Consider the following 17714-nt stretch of genomic DNA (forward strand, 5'->3'; position numbering starts at 1 on the left):
GTCTCTTTGGAGTTGTAAATAGTAAATATGACTTTTCTCAGTGTTTTCACACACAGTTTTATTCTCATGTCACAATTATCTGTAATGGTTAGTTTGGTTTTTTTTGGTTGTTTTTTTTGTTGTTTTTTTTTTGTCTTATTTTCAGCCATGTAGACATTTTTAGGCTTGGTATATAAAATATATAAATGGCTAAGCTATGATATGGCCCTTAATGGTCTTTGTGATCTTTTTAAAATACGAATGGAAATAGAAAGTGTATAAATGTAATTGATTGCTTAGCATTATTGTGGTAAAGAGCATTTCTAGGTTTAATACTGCTGGGGAGTTTTTGTTACACAAAAGTACCCCAGTGCAAGATGGACTGTCTGGTGTCTGCCAGAGCAAGTGCTGAGCATTCAGCAGGAGCTTTGGGAGGGTTCTTTCTTTCTCTGTGTCCTCATGGCTGCCTTTGAAAACTGTCATCCATCCTGTAGTTTTGTCTCAAATGGGTTTTAGGTATTTTAAGAAAAGTCAAAATTACAGTGTTGCGCCTACATGATTGTTGCCCTCCCTTTTTGCTGGCTCAAACTCAAAGCTGACATTGTATTGTCTTTTAGGGGCTTGAACTATTAGGATTTGTCTTCCTTCTCCCTCTGAAATTCCTCCACTGAGTAATAGTGTGCAAATACAAAATATAAAACCAAAGAAATGGATTTCTTTTTGGTTCATTCAGACTTTAGTGCTATTAATTCCATGACAGATGTTTTCTTTTTAAGGCTATACTCCATCACAGAGTGTTTTATTCAGAATGCTAGTGTCTACATTGAGTACTAAAGTGTCACTTTCAAGAAGGGCAGTATTTTTATTGCAAGGAGCAAAGTCCGAAGAACAATTGGACCCTCTTTCTGGGTTTGTTTAACTGGAATTGGATGCTTTACCTACAGGTTTTGTGGCTGAGTGGCTTCTTTCTCTGCTTTTTATCATAAAATTCGGGGATTGGCAACAATTAAATTGTACTCATTCACTACTCATGAAGTTATTTCAAGCAAGCTTTTGCTCAGTAAAGATCGAGTTTGGGTTTTTTTACTAAATCTTGAATACTGTCTCTCACTAGGAGGAATTTCCACTTATCCTGGGAATTAATTCTGGGTTTATTTGGAATTAAATTACAGTGGTTTTGCTTTGGTTGGGGTTTTTTATCATCATCATTTTCTTTTTTTCCCCACTGTTCAGCTGTGAGGTCTGGCTGGCTGCCCCCACCACCACCTGCACTTCCCCCTCGACCTTCTGTGTCTCAGGTATGGACAAAGCTTTAGTTCTTTGCTGTGTGATATTCGTTTATTTATGTTACCTGCACAGTGGTTAGCACAAGCTGGCTTGGACACAGCAGTTGTTCTTGCTTCCAAGATAATGAAAATCTGTAGTTTGCATTTCCATGTCCTCCTTCCTGTGTCTGTCTATCTGGTGTGTTGCAGTGTCTAATTACAGACTAATTAAACCTCTTCACAGTGGAGCTGACATGCACCCACTAGACCTAACTGTAAATAAAAGGCTAGCAAAGTTAGTCTACTAAAACGAGTTTTATGCCTGAGAGCATGGGCTTGATACCTGCTACTGCTATTTGCTTCTTGAGTTTCAAAAGTGTGGAGGGCATCTGCTAAGGGAGCCATCGCATGGAAGTGTGTGTTGTACCCATGGACTTAAAAAAAAATATTGCTGAAAGAAAGCGAATGCAATGTCAGTTATGTTGTTACGTTTCAAACCATTAGTAGTGTGCTTTTATTTTGCATTTTGGCTGCGTTTTGGGGTTTTGTTTTTTAGAGCATGACATAACTACAGCACAATGTAAATTGATAAAACCTTGCATGTCTGCATCAAGATAACTCTTTACCCTTCAGGAAATGATGGAGGATCATAATCTTTTTCTATGTTTTTGGCTGTGTTAAGTCTTAGGCAGCTATGTGCTGCATATATTACTCCTTTAGATGAAGTGTATGATAGGAAACAAATTCACAGGGGTGCTGACAATCCTTACATACAAAAAGCTGGTGAGATAGCTTCCTTAGGCCAGAATGATCATCACTTGAACTTTGGATCTACTCTTAAGAGTGTGCTGTTGAACACCTCTTACTGCAGAGTGCTTATGATAGAAATGATTAGAGGCTTGTTGCCACATGCAGCTCCATCAGCAGCTTGTTGTGCTCTTTTTCTCTCCATCCCTTGCTAGCACTCAGTGCAGTTTCTGGCTTGAGGACTGTAGTACACTCTGGTTTGAGCTTGCATGTTTCCTCAGTCAGGGTGGCATTAGCCATGCTGCTAACAGCACACACCCCTTAGTGCCCCCATCACATTCCTGCTTTGTCTGACACTCCCCGGAGAGCAGCATTTCCCTCTGGCTTCCCCAGATCCCACAGCACAGCTCCCTACCTCCCAATCCCAGATCCCACAGCACAGCTCCCTACCTCCCACTCATGTGCCTGCAGCAGCTACTGCTTCAACCTTCTCCAGCCCTCCTGCCACTGCTCCAGCTTCCCACAGCGCTGGCTTTGTGCAGTGCAAACACTCTTGCTGCCATAGGGTGAAGCACTAACTACAATAAATCCTGCTCTCAGGGAACAAAACCATTGGTTTTAAGCAAGGTTCTGCTAATTGTCTATTCTCTTGTCCTGTGATCAGATTGTGTTTCCTTAGCAGGGGAGTGACAACTTAGTTTATGCATGTCCTCCAGCTTCCTTACCAAATACTGAACCAAGTGCTCATCTTACATTGGGACATGCAGGACCTTTCTAAAATGATAAACATGAGAAGATTCTCATGTAAAATTTTTGATCCAGTCCTCTCCATTACAAAGGTCTAGTTTCTAAAAGGAAGAAGAGTGGTTTCTCTGTCTGCTCAGTAATGAATATACAGCTGGTGCTTTGCTAACATGATCACTTGCATTTACTTAATTTATTTCTGATTATATTTAAAGATACTGAATCAAATATCAAAATGCTATTGTACTCATGTCTTCCAAAACTGTATCCAAAACCAGTTCCTGAAAACATACTAAACTTTATGCTCATCACATTGTTTATTTTTTCTCCAAGCATGCCTTTGTATGATAAAGGCAACAGACAGTAGGCAAGTATGTGTGATGGGGTCATAATTCAGCTGAGCTGACCTTTGCAAATAGCATGTAAGCAATAGTGAGCATATTACAGTATTACAGTATGGATTACAGTAGTCCAGTGGGGCCCTTGATTTAAAGAGCACAGAGAAGCTGGAGGAAGGGATCTGCTTTCAAAGCTGAGGCAGGATCAAGACTTGAAGAAAAGCCATAAGGCTGAAATTGCATATTCAGCTTTTTTCTTGTTTCAAGATTTACCAAACTCTCCTTAAATTTCTGTTTAAAATTATTTTTCAACAATGTTCTTGAAAATCATTCTTTAGTGTCATTTTGCTATATTCCTGCAGTTAAGCACTATTCATGACAAATGTAACTTGGAAGTGAAGCAAACCCTATATATTTCAGGTGGCTGTACACCTTATAAGTATGCTCATGATATGATTATTTTGGCTCAGTTTTGGAAATCAGTTAATGGAGGAGGAGAGGGAAATAATTTCTTTCTGAGGACTATGGTTTTCTATGGGTGACTGAGAAGCAAATTTGAACCTGTTGGCTCTTTGGAGTGAGATTAAAGGGGGCTCATGGGATGTAAAGACCAAACTGCATAAAAGAGAGGTACTCAGGGATAGGTGTTACATATCAGTGGATCAGAAGTCCAGAATATAGAAAGCAGAATATAGAGTAGAATATAGAAATGGCACCTTCACTTTGGTCCTGTGTTTCAGTGCTTTTTAGTAGAATTTATTTCAGCCTTTAGGAAAACATTATTTTTCATGTCAGAACCTGCAAGGTAATAAGCCTTGGTGAGTTACTGAATCACTGGTTATTCAGAGTGTGTCAAACATCTCTACTCATATCACAAACTTCCTAAATTATGTCCACATCCAACTCTGCTTCCATAGTCCAGGCAGGTCAATCACGAGGGACAAGGACTGTATCACTGGGTGAGCAGTGCACAAGGTGATACTGTTGTGGCCTTGACTTCACAGCTCAGGGGATGTACAGGCTTACTGTGGCAGGCTTGAGTCTCAGAATGCTGTGAGGACCTGGCCAGTTTATGGCAAATAGCAGCAGGGTGTTCTCTGCTCAGCTTGCTGCTGCCAGCCCATGCTGTTCCACACTTCTGCTGGGCAGACACCTTCACAGGTAGTGACTGCATCTCTTTTTACTTCTACGACAGCTTTTTGAGCTGGTGGGTTTAGCTCTGTGTTTCTCTTTTCTTGATGGCCTCTAAAAGGTTATGGTAGTTCCTTCTCAGAATGTGTCTCCATTGCCAAAGTCAGCATTTTATTGACTTTGTATCAGTTCATAAGCTGTACTTAAAGTTTCTTCAGAACTTTCACCAGACGCTCCTCTGATGCAGTGATACTTTTATCTGAGGTCCCTGTGATGACTGTAAGTAACCTGAATAAATAAAGGTGGACAAAAGGCCAGTTTAAATAGTGTGGATACATCATTATCTTCAGTTAATGATCTTTTAACCCAAATTCCAGCCCATACCTCTACACTCCAAGCTATTTTGAATTCATGTTTGCAGTAAGACATTGTGAATTGCGGAGTGAACTCTTTTATTAGATTCATCAATTCATATTGCTTTCCTATTAAAAAGAATCATTCAAGTTTTACCTCAATTCTGTAAAGAATTCTTGGTAATATTATATATGGAAAAGCACTTACACATAGACAAGAGGAGTTTTTTTGGAGTATGTTATTTTGAAGTGTTTTCCTTTTGTGCATAAGCCTGTGTGTAACTTCACTGACACCTTCTGTGATCTCTAGTAGCACATCTCACATTTAGCAAGTCTGCAGTAGCTTCTTGGATTTAAGGATAATTTTATCCATATCAGTTTCCCAACACTTTTCACCATAAATATTTAATATTCTACAAGCTGTTGGAGACTTTGGATACTGGCAGTGCCTTACCTCTGCTTATTTTCCACAGCATGCTGTAGTATACAGAATAGATAACCTGTAGCTTTTGGAGATACCTACTATGATTTCTTTCTGGGCTTGTAGGGCCAAACTTAAATCATCAAGGAGAAATGGCATAAAGAGGGCCCCAAAAATTTTGTGCAGATCCAGGGCTGTACAGAGAAAATTTGTGTAACATGGAGGTGCAAGAATCATGATAGGAAAGCAGTAGCTGTGCAGTTGATTTGCAGTGACACAGATTTTAGCTAGAAAAGAACTTTGGGTGTTCATGAATAACATTTTGTTGGAGCCAAATATGTATGCACATTTCATATAAGCTCCTGTTGTTATTTTTTAAATGGAAAACAAAATAATACTTTATTACTGTTGGCTTTTAAGCCTACAGAAGTAATTTACCACAGCTGCTTTCTCTGGGAGATTTAGTAACATATTTATGTTAATAGGAATTATGGATGAACACTGAAAAGTAAATATAACTTTAGGATTTTATCCAACATCAGCTAAGTATCTGAAATGTTGCCCAATTAGATCAACATTTCTGTATTTAAATTACTCTATTTCAATTTACTCTATTTATACCTTCCTGTCCAGGAATGAAGGCATATCTTCAATCCTGCCTGTGCTGTATGAGGGAATTTGAAAACAGTGGGACTGGAAGAAAACTCCGTGTATCTTGGCTAAAAAAACTGATGTTCCTGGTCTCTTTTCCCAGAGTCACAATTTCAAGCCTGTTAGTTTTGTAAATTCACACTGGTTTGTTCTGCACTTTTATTTCTGGAGACCTTGTGATGTGTTTTTCCCACTGATTCCATGCTGGCAGTTTTGGCAGGCACTGCCAAAAATTATGGGTGAAGGCAAAGCATTCAAGTGAAGTAGAGTAGGTAGGCAGCTGTTAACATTATCAAATTGAAGTACCCTGAGTACAGTGCAGCTCTGAAGATTAGAATCTCACTGTGTTATATGAGCTCGGAATTCGGCTGTCGGTTTGGAGGCCATTGTTACCATGAGACGTTATTGGTTTGGTGAAATCCTGGAAGTGAAGCGCTGTGAGGGGTGATGGGTGGGTCACCCTGCCCAGTCACAACCCCTGGTGGTGCTGGAAAGCAAAAATATTATTCTTTTTAATGTATTGAATGTTGTGCTCTCCAAACGTTACTTGATACTTCAGAACTCCTTGAAGCTTTTTGGCCATTCATCATCCAGAATTGCAAGCGAAAACTGGGATCCATTTCAAGAAGTTGTCTCTACTGACATACCTCCACCTCCTGCCGAATCCGTGGAGAGCCACAAATGTGGCTCAGGCTGGATTTTTAACCATCAATTACACGTGCCCATGCTGAGGCCAGGAGGTGGAGAAGGACTCCCATCTGTCCTGCTGAGACCTCTGGGCCTCCAGGGCAGGATGGCCACGTGCAGGCTCCGTGCTGGGAGGTGGTCCAGGCATCCCCCCACACCAACATCTTTGGCTAAAGCAGAGATACATGGAGGACGAGGCCAGACTTGGTTACAAGGTTGTTTGGAGAAAATACTCAGGCATTCCTTTATTCTGTAAAATTACATGAGGAATTTCAAGTGCTGGCAGGACACCTTGAATTTTGCAGGAAGGAACTTTCCTGTTACATAAATAAGAATTGCCCTCGCAAAAAAGTGAAGATTTTGCTTTTGGCACCATGCAATTTTACACATGATGGTACTCTTCAAAATAACTATTTTATATTAAATGAAAAAAAAAAATTTTAGCTTGCATTTACAACTGTGCAAAGAAGGGTTGGGGTTTTTTTGGATAATCTCCATGGTTTTGGCTGCAGAATAACATATGTTGTATAAGCTGTGCAATAGGTACTGAAGAAGCATGTAACAGTAATGAAACTGAAAGTCTTCTGTAACATGAAAGATTTTGCCATCTGCCACTTTAATATAATACAAGTGGATTATCTTCCTCTCATGAAAATTATATATTAAATCTAAGACAGCCAGACAAAATAAATTGCGATTTAAGAAGTGGTGGAAAGTAGCACAGTTAAAATTGAATTTGAGGAGTAGTTGATGGAAGCTGTAAAATCCTTTCTAAAGAGGTTTCTGGGAGAGTGGAAGAAGGTGAGTATCTTAATTAAAATGTGTTGTAACAATTTTTTAATTTGGTTTCACATTTACCATAACAACGAAAAAAGAAGCTAAGAACCCAATGCCTGTATCTCTAGTGGAATGCACATGTGCCTTTCTAGCTTACGTTAATCTGGTTTTGTGGAAGTTGAAGTATTAAAACTGATTATTAATGCTTCCATCTGGATCCTATTCTTTTCTTGTGAATGAGCTGAACATTGCAGCAATTTGTTTGTATTTACTGCCTTTCTCCTCAACCTTATCATCAGCCCTCAGATAGCTCAGAGAAAGAAAAAGCTTATAAAAACTTTAGGGCTGCACAGTGCTGAGAAGGCAAGCAGCACACTAAGACCCTGGCAGTTTGTTGCATTTGCATCCCTGTGGGGTTTTCTTTCTGTCTTACCATTTTCAGTTTCTGTAATAAGCAATAAAAAGAATTGATGATTCAGTGTGGGATGCAGGAGACTCAGAATTGAGATGTCTTGACTTCCCAGAAATTGGCTTTAAGCACAAAAATACGAGTGTTTAGAAAGGAGCAAAACACCTCTTAAATGAACTTATGCAGAGATGATAGAAGATTGCAATGGGCACTTGCAGAGTGTTAAGCATATTTAGTATCCTACTTTTTCCTACAGATAAGCTGTTCTCAATTTTTTTTTTTTGCAAAGGTAAGCAGTGGCACTATATAGGTAATGATTATGGGCTACTCCAGTGAATGCACAAAGATAATTTCATTTCTGTGAGTAGCACCAGTGACTACAATGGGACTATCTCCATATGTAAAGTTAGCCTGGAGCATAAGTGTGGGAAAAATTGAATTGTGGGAATGATTGAATATATATACTTCACCTCTTGCAAAAAGGCTATCAGGTAACAGAAATAGGAAAGCTTGGTGTAGATCTCCTGTTCTGGAAGATCAGTTACGGATTATCTTGAAAAGTGAGTGTGAAATCTACATATAATCCAGAACTGCAAAAGAACTGGAAATGCAAGTGAAGAACCAGTTGTTAAGATACTGTGTTGTCTTACAGTTAGGAAAATTTTTCATCTGAGGCTTTTGAAGCACTCAGTGCTTAAGTGAGTGTTAGGTATTCTTGTAGAAAGGTACTGTAAAGTATTGTCACATGGAGCAGTGAGGAGATTATCAATGGCTGGTCAGGGATCATGTGATGAAATAATGAGCATTTGCAACTCTTAATACTGTCCTTAATGATGAGGAATTGTTTGTCCTAATGCTCAGTGTTGGCCGTAGGCTGCAGGTTGGGCTCTGTCTGTGGCCATTGCACAAAAACTTTGTTGGCCATTTCTACCTTCTGCCTGGAAAAACAGGAAGGGTATGGCTACTGCTGAAAAAGTCAAGATTGTGCTAAGGAGACAGGAGACACAGTCTGCTAATATAACTGGACTGGTCTCTGCAAAGAGAATCTCTTCAGGAGATTTGGAATAGAACACTCTCTTGCTCTTTTCTGAGGTCACTTACCCTGCTTCCCAAAATCAAGATACCCATAGGCCTGGTCATAGGCAGACTCTTCAGTGCACTATAAGCAGTGCAGATGACCAGGGTATTCTTTGCCCATCTCCTGTAACCCTCTATGTGTTCCCAGCCATGCACAGCAGCATTCCCAGTGTCAGTAGTTTACTGCTTTCTGAGGATGAGACACCTCCATCGAAGCACTTTTACACTTCTGTAAATGGAGTTTCCTTTGGAAGACCATATTGCATCATTTATAATTAATAAACCAACGGTGAAGAATAAACCCGAAAATAATTGTGCCAAGATGTGTGAAAATTTTAGGACACTTCTGATTGGAGGGAGGTAGTTTATTGCCATGTTTTTGATTGAGTTGTGGGCAGACTATGTTAACATGGTATCAAAATGATGAAGAACTAAAGGGAATTCATCTCAGCTGCTCCTGAAAGATCTCCTTTTTCTTGTACTCCACTGTATGACCAGAGTACTGTTGAGCCAGGCTCTCTCTGCTCAATGCCAGCAGGCTACAAATGCCCCACATCCAAATCAGTGAAGGAAATCTGCAAAGAATCCTTCTGCCAAAGCTAAAAGCGGGAGTTATTTTTCCTTTAAAATCTGTGTGGGGACAATGTGGGGAGGCATCAGCTTGCAGATGTGTTCATAAAGCCTCTCAGAGAGGACTTTGTTGGGTTGGCTGCAGCAGCAAACCTTTGCAGTGGTGCATGATGTGTGCCAAGCGCTGGGAAGTGGCCTGTCCCACGTGCCACTAGGTGGCAGTTTAGGGACACGGCAGTCACTTGGGTTTATTCCTTATGCAGGAGCTGCATCGCCCGAACTGGGGGAGGTTTGTTGGGTTTTTAGGGGGATTTTTTGTTGTTGTTGTGGGGGGGTTTTTTGTGGTGGTTTTTTTTTTTTTTTTTTTTTTTTTTTTCCTCTTTGGGAGCAGGATTGAGTTTTTTGGGGGAGGGTGAGAAGGTAGGGTTTTTGATGTTTTTTTGGTCAGATGCAGCTATTTCTTTATTTTTACCAGCCCCTGCACTGCTGGCTGCTGAACTTTGCCATCCTTATGTCCTGGCAGCAAGGGAGATGTGGCCAGCCCAGTGACCCAGGCACACAGCAAGTACCACAGCCCTGAGCATGGGCTGCAGGCTGTCCCTGACAGACACATCACAGCACTCAGCTCACAAAAAGTGTCTGCCTCTCACACATTTTGAAATCTTACCCTTTTGGACATTTTCACTGAGATTTGTATTTGCTTTCACTAGAACACAAGGTTTACCCTTTCTTTCCCTTTTCAGTTCTTTTTGGTTTAAAACAGTATTCTCCTGCAATGAGACCATTAAAAAAATAAAACAAAAAGGAAAAAAGAGAGGGTGGTTCTGCAAAAGTCTGGGTTCTGGGTTTTTTTTTAAATTTTTCTTTCCTCTCTAGACCTTATCTGACTGTGATTCCAATTTTTCTTATTATTTGAAACTGACATCGTAGAATACCAATCTGTTCAGTTACTTTTACACTGTTTGAACATACTGGTTCTTCAAAAGCTGTATTTTTTTATCCATACATAAATAACGTGGAGTTGGTTGGGGTTTTTTCCCCGCTGTCCATTCTGTGGAATAAATTAATATACTCTTGCTTTTGATGCAAGGCTTAGTGTAGACTCCAGCAAGAATTTGAGCACAAGAAACTGCCTGCCTGGTGAGGTTAAGGCAGGTATCAAGTGCTCCCTGTCACTAAAAGGTCATTAAAAGCTGTCTTTCCTGTACCCTGGCACTGTTCTGTGTTGTGCAGCAAAGCTGTGCCATGAGGACTTTATAGTATGTGTATTGCATGTCTCTCTGAAGGGCTGGGTTTACTCTTGCTGTCCCTAAATAAATGAATGAATGGATTGTCAAATCGATGTGGCCCGAACTTACTGTGTGGTTCTGTTCATTATTTGAGCTTTGCCATCCCCAAATCATTCATGAAACCCTTGTGGACTTTGCCAGGCTACTGTTAGCAGTGCTTACAGCCTTCATTTCTCTCAAATATATGAAAAGCGGTTGTGGAAATCAGGGAGGTTATAAGCTATTCAGCTTGCTGATAAAGAAATAGTCTGTTGCATTCAATAGACTTTTAAAGGTCTTTGATTTTTATAGACACACAAAAAAATTGCTTTTCTCCATTTTACTCTATTTGACCAGAAATCTACATTTACAGAGGAAGCCCTTCAGTATATAAAAAGCTTTTCAAAATTCAAATGTGAGCATCCAATAGTTATGAAAATTTTTAAAAAATAAGATATTCATATTCAAATACTGAAAATATTACAGTGTGAGGGGCTCTATGAGGGTTTTTTGACTATCAGGTAACACTACAGATGTAGCACACTTAAAAAAGGGTGGGAGAGAAATCTTGTCAGTCTCCCTCTTCTCTCTCTCCTGAGGAATTTCACATGCATTTAAAAAAAAAAAAAAAAAAAAAAAAAAAAATCAAAACTTCCTCCTCTGTGCACATATTTGGTGCTGTATTGTTGGAGGAGAGCACTACCACAGAACCACATTTCCCCTGCACCTTTCTGTACAGCTCTTATTGTGTCTGTTATGGAAAAAATACAAATGGTATGGAAAAGTTCCTCCTTTTGAAATATACCAAATTCAGTAGTTTCTGTTGTTTTTATTTAACTTACAGTTAAGCACTTGGAAACTTGTGACTGCTACAAAGCTTGGCGGGCCTATGCAGAAACCTCTTGGCGACAGTGAGTTAGGTTTTTGGTGTGCAAGAAATTGTTATTATGGCTAAAATCCTGGCCCCTTAAAAGTTTGAGGTTTGCCTTGGGCTTGCTTTTAAACACAGACTTTCACCTGTGTGGAAACGAGCCCCATTTGAGGAGGGAGCAGGATGGCAGGTTGCCCCTGCTGCCTGGGGCATTGCCAGCCTGGCTCCAGCTTGGCAGAAGCTGGGAAAGAGGAGAAGAGGCTGTCAGTGCCAAGTGGCCTCAACCTCCTGCTCCTGCCTGCCTTGCCTGTCTTGGAGAGCCAGCCCGTATTTTCTGGACAGAAAACAGCCACACCATGTTTGTAATACCATGTTTACTGCTGTGCACCTGGGGACAGGCAGTTCTAAATCCTGTCACCCCCCCGCCCAGTGCTGTGCCTTGTCCTGGAGGAAATCAAAAGGTGCAGAGAACTTTCCTGAGAGGCAAAGCAAGGGATTAACCCTCTGCTTTGATTTGCTTCTCACTCAGATATTTTTGGAATCAGGTGTTTCGTTTTACAGATGTGTAGATCTGGGTGGTGAGTATTCAGCTGGGTTTCTTTTTGAAATGTGAGAAGGGAGGAGGGAAGACTTGTTTGCTTTTTCAAGATTTGTGTTTTCAGTAACTTTGCTGGAATTTTTGGTATGATTCTGCCTTTCTCACTCCAGCCTTACAAACTTCAAAGACAGAGGCTTACTCCTATGAACTTTCATTGGTTTCGGGTGATAATAAGGTGACAGGGCATATCCAAGATCTTTCAACCTTTTTTCCACTCTCTTAGTTTTTCTCAGAGTATTTAGGCCATAACAGTAATTCTAGAAGAAATTCCGGGTATTAGATAGTTTACATTCAGAGACATGGTTCCTAATGCTTCACAAAAAAACTTTCTCCCGTTTTCCCAGCCCAGTAAAATGCAAGGATACGGTTTCGTTAAAAATCTGCAAAAGGCATATGTCCTCCATTCTGCTGTCACCCTAGATCTCCATTTTCCCTACTGTTGAATTGTTAAAGTAACTTTTCTTTTGTGTCTAACATTTCCTTTCATTGACTTTATTGTATGTGACTGCTAGTCATTTTCTGGGTGTAGCAATGACTGATTTGTTGTTGCAGACAGAGCAGCCATCTGAGGTTGAATTACATCCTCAGATGAACAAACCCTCATCGCAGGCAGAAGAAAACAGTTCAGCAAGAAAGGTGAGATCTGCACACATTATGGAGTGATTTGCCTTCATCAACAAATGTGGTTGTTTTAAGCTTAAAAGCAATTAAACAGAGGGTTAGGGTTATGTTCTTACATGTTTACCTTCTCTGGAGGTGAAGACACTGGAGAAAACTGTGATCATATGTAACATCAACTTGGATAAATCATTAAGAAACCTCTTAGTATGTACACACTGATGCACGTGCTTTGAGAGAGGCAGCTTGCCATTTATTTCAAATCAATAGGGGCTTGTGGAGCCTTAGGGAAAACAAAAAGATTGTACTCCAGACCTGTCTCACTGTAGTTCCTCCAAATTGTGATGCACTTCTTGGTTTCAGTTACTGAGGATTTAATATTGGTGTAAACAAACACCTGTTTGCTAGAGGTCAGGATCTGCCACTAAATGTACATAGATTGGGAGAGATTTGTTCAAGATATGCAGTTTCTAATATGCTTTTGTATGAACCTATCATTTGTAAAAAGTAAGCACTGAAATTAAAATGGCACGCTTCAAAGGGCCTTGCTTAAGGATGGAGTGGCCTTAGCAGTGGCTGTGAGCGTTTTCCCTCTCCTGGTCACACTCTGATCACCTCCTTCCACCAGCCCCTGCCAGAAGAGGTTTGGATAGGGGGCAGATACAGATCCTCCCCATTCTGGCCCCTCCTGCAGCCAGAGAGCACCTGCAAGACATTTACTCAGCCCAACCAAGAACTTTTGCCAGGTGCTGGATGTGCCTTGCCCAGGGAGCACCATCACACTTCTTAGTGTAACAGGGGGCACAGGTGAACATCCAGTGTGATAATTTTCTGTATGTAACAGGGCTGGGTGGGCAGTGTCCTTGCTCTGCTTGGGCTCATCATATGCTACTTCTAGCCTGGCCCTGTTTTTCTTTGCTCTGCTTTGTAGCCCTGGTGGGGAAATAAAAAAAGTCCTTGTGGTGCACCTACTTCATGCTCACCTTCATCCCACCTGGTTCCCTAAAATGCAGTGAAGTCCCAGGCTGTGGGGTGTGGGAGGCAGGTGGTTGTTGTGCTGCTGATCCAACCTTCCAAAGCCTGGTACAGCAGCAGCCAGCCAAAGAGCCCCTGCTGAGGGATCTGCTTGGACCATTGCTTACAGTATTGTGTTTGAAAGGGAAGAGGGATTTATCCTATGGATTTGCAGGATTTGGACAGTCTAAGGTAAACTGGGATTGTGTGTTTGGCGTTACAGTTGTGGAAGGCATATGCAGGTCCCTCCCTTGCTGCATGGGGTCTGTTTGCAGGGAACTGTGCCTATGCAGGGGATTTCAGAGCATGGCATTACCAGAGATGTGTTCAGTCATGATGTGCTGATTAGAACATCTGATAATATTTTTAGATTTTTTTCAGTAATTGCAGAACTGTTTTTTAATGTTTAAACCTTTTTCCTTATAATTCAAATTATTTTAATAATTGCAGCCCTTCTGATATGAATGATTGATGGTCTTATATTGCTTACATTTTGTATCACTCATAGTAGTCTCTTCTTGTGAGTCAGGCTGCCCACTACAGTGTTGGTTTTTTTCCTTGTAATTGCTTTGTCATTAAATATTTCCCTATTAATTTTTTTCTTATTTTATAAACATTTGGAACATTTGGGGAAAACACAGCAGTGAAGGTAATCTAGCCCGGTAAAATGTGTGATACTGAAATTTGGCCTTTTTTTTTGTCTTTGATGCTGAACAAACCTGTCTCAAGTCAATTCAACTCTTTGAGTCCTAGCTTTCTCATTCATGAAATGAGGCAGTAATAGTTATATCCCTTCTAAAACAGATCTAATAGTAAAATACACTGAAGGGGATATATTTATATCTTTAATTTAATTCAGTTATAAGGTGGTAAAATTGCTTATCATTGCAAAAGAAAGGGTGTCTTAGTTTATAATCATGAAAACACTTCTTACCACTGAAGTCATAAAAATCCAAGACTCTGCTCTACTTAGAAAAGCCAGACTATGTCTTTGACATAACTTATCAAGAGAAATAGCTGGCCTTCTATACTTCACCATGTTAATTTTGCATGAATAATTTAATGTATTTGTGTTTCAAAGCTATATTCAGTGTTGGTTCGTGTAAGAGAGCAGGGGAGAAGGGAGAGGCTTCATGCCAGATGTGTTAGGAAGTAAGTTGGGATGCAAGTGATTGATTATTGATTCTTTCCAACTGAGCATAGTCAAAAATAAATCCTGCTCTGTTTGTAATGCTTTTGGGTCAGCTGGGGGCTAGTACATGTGTTTACACCCCTCCCTCCACTTCACCCAATGTACACTAAGCTATACAACCCAGTCGTGAAGAGCCTGTCATCCAGATGAAGGCAGAACGCCCTTTCATTCATGAGGGGATTGCAGGAGTTATTGTTTGTTTTTCAAAGTCAGAAACCTGAGAGGCTATTACCAAATTGGAATTAAGCTCTGTACGTCTTTAAATTATGAAATCTTAACCGGCTGTCAGCAATTTATGTGTCACAAGTATTCTCCAGCCCAGTGATGGGACACATATGGCCTGATTTAACATTGCTGTGCTTTTTCCTTTCAGGAGGTTGTCCTTGCTCAGCCACCCTCCAAACCTGCCCGCAGGAAGCTCCGGACAGAGGCACAAGGGCTGGAGACCCCCGAGCTTTCTCCCACTATAAATGTGACTTCTTCCCTGCCAGCAGTCAAGGCTCACCTCCCAGTCCAAAAGTAAAAACCTGTACAAAGCATGCCAAACTGCAGCATGAGATCTGATGTAGCAGGGTTTGCTCCTTGTATAATTTTGTGCTTAACAGTTCTGTTTCTGAGAATGCTCCACAAGATACAGGTCTCTGAAATCTACATCAGTCTGCTCAAATGCAGACTAAGCCTGTAGTGACTGTCAGTGGTATTTCATAGGTAGATAACCTCTTCAGAGGTGTCCTACTTCTGTACCTAATAGACATTGCTGAGGAGCAAGCACAGCTGTTCAACCATCTCTAACACCAGCATCTCTAACACAACTTCTTTTATATGTGGGGGTGTGTGTTTCTGCTTTGCATGTGTTTTCTGGAATTTTGCTTCTTCCTTTGGACAGATATGACCAAATAAATGCCCGAGAAGCTGAGTCATGAAATGCTTGATGTTGGTCAAGCAATATTTCTTCATTGCAAGGCATGTTGGAAACAGGCTTGCCACTGGTGTGAGATGAGCCACAGACCAGTTATGGTCCATCCAACAATGGCCAAACCTAAGATGTGTTTGTTGCTGACAGCTTTGACAGCTGTATTTACAAGAGCAAACAAGACTTAGAGGGATTTCACTGTATGTGCATTTAATAGTGGTGGAGAAGGGGCTGTACAAATAGTAAGCAAAAACCTGTAGAAATGGTAAGCACTTGAAACCCAATTGGGTCTGTGCATCTCCCTCAGCTGAAGCACTGTGCAAGCATTATACCCCATCATCACCCAGGGCCTTGCAAAAGACATCTGATTCAGTCTGAAACAAAATCAAGCTTCCCAAATCAATTGAGCGTTTCTTGGCAGACTGTTTATCAGTAGACTGAATCTGTGCTGCATAATTGGAGATTAGAATAAGTAATAAGACTCCTAGGATGCTCTTAAAGTACTATTTTGTGCTTTGGGAGTACATATTCCATAGTGGTTCAAAGATAACAGCATTTGTTAACATCTCAATCCTGTCTTGTCTATATCTTTCCCAAAATGTTTAAATGGCCACAGACATATATTGCCCTGCATTTATTTTTTTTCCTATCATTTATTACTTTATAGCCTATGGAGAGCAGCTTGCAGGAAAATAGTGAAGCAGAAAACTGACACTTCACTGGAAGATAACAGCATAAAGTCCTGTTGCCATGCTGTGAGAAAGAGTCTGTTGCAAAAATCAGTGTCATCAGCTCTGTTAAGAGAGAAGAGCCAATGGGGACAGTGTGCCACTGGACCATATATAAACAGGGCATCTGTTTTAGATTAAATCTGGCATTAAAGAGCTCTTGTTTCCTCATGGAAAACTTTAAAATAATCTATTTGGAAAGGGGCTTGGATATTCAGTCAATATTTTCTGTATTTTCTTTCTTTTTTGCTGTTATCGCTCTTGCTTTGAATAGGTCCTTATATACAGCTGTCTCTTTTTATACCTGTCTGCCTAGCTATCATTTCCTCCAGATTAGTTACCACAGGCTATGAAGCAGTAAAAATTCTTAATGAATAAAATAAGTTCTTAAAATAAAAAAGGTACATCCTTTATTTTAGCAGCAAATGATCTGAGGGAAGTCAATCAGTTGTCTTCCTGTTCACAATGTCAGATGGTTTTGGTGGAAATGACTGCTTTGAATAAAAGAAGTGTTAATTTTTGAAGTAAAGAAACATCAGAATCAGCAAAACTCTGAGACAGAATTTTCATGCCAATGTCCTTTCTTTCTGTATACAAAATTCTTATATTTTCTGTTAACCACTCCTGACTCCTTAAACTCTACAAGTCTCTGAAAACAGCTAAGGCAAAGATGCTGCAATAAGCAAAGCCATGTAGGGATCATTCTTAAGCTCAACAAGGATGCAGTGATTTTGAAATAATTGAGACAGCTTAAAATATTTATGTCATTCAGGTTAACAGGTTTCAGATATTCCACCTGATTCAGCCATCTCATTTCAGTGTTACATTTTTCTTCTCTTAAATCTGTAGTTTGTATCATGTCTTTGAAGTCTAGTCCAGGGTGCAAAGAGTCATGCAAAATGGGTGGCTGCTCTTCTGGCATCAGCCAGTGCTGAGACTCTTAATTGAAATGTCTTGTATTTATCTGTCTGGCAGACAGTCTTCCAAGCAGAAAAGGGCTATTCAGACTGCTATACGAAAAAACAAAGAAGCCAATGCTGTGCTCGCCAGGTTGAACAGTGAGCTCCAGCAGCAGCTCAAGGTAAGGAACACATTGAAAATGAATGACAAAGCTCCCTGCAATCAGTTATGTGCCACCTCCAGCAGTATTGAAATCAGAGCAAAATATAGCACAGTAATTAAAATAAGCACAGATATTAAAGCTTTTAATGGGAGCATGTTGCCATCATTCCTTGGGTCAAGTCTTAGTTGCTTCCATCTTCAGCATGCCAGTGCTGTTACCTGTGTTTTGCGGCAGGAAAAGACAGAAGTTTGTCCAAGTTCACAAAACGTAAGAAAACTGAGCTTGTCCTTCAGGTTGTAT

General features: G+C 40.4%; 1 protein-coding gene across 3 annotated transcripts in view; it reads left to right on the top strand.

The window, feature by feature from the left end:
* The window catches only part of REPS2 (RALBP1 associated Eps domain containing 2), a 96596-nt gene that overhangs the window by 73463 nt on the left and 5419 nt on the right, over positions 1-17714 (top strand). For 2 of the 3 annotated variants that reach the window (XM_066313923.1, XM_066313924.1), the window contains exons 14-17: positions 1213-1277; positions 12439-12522; positions 15084-15229; positions 17327-17432. In XM_066313923.1, the coding sequence (XP_066170020.1) occupies positions 1213-1277; positions 12439-12522; positions 15084-15229; positions 17327-17432 (401 nt within the window). The remainder of the gene's footprint in view (positions 1-1212; positions 1278-12438; positions 12523-15083; positions 15230-17326; positions 17433-17714) is intronic. The other variant, XM_066313925.1, reaches the window with a different exon arrangement.

This window comes from Sylvia atricapilla, chromosome 2 (genome assembly GCF_009819655.1).
Source record: "Sylvia atricapilla isolate bSylAtr1 chromosome 2, bSylAtr1.pri, whole genome shotgun sequence".
Taxonomy (NCBI): Eukaryota; Metazoa; Chordata; class Aves; order Passeriformes; family Sylviidae; genus Sylvia; species Sylvia atricapilla.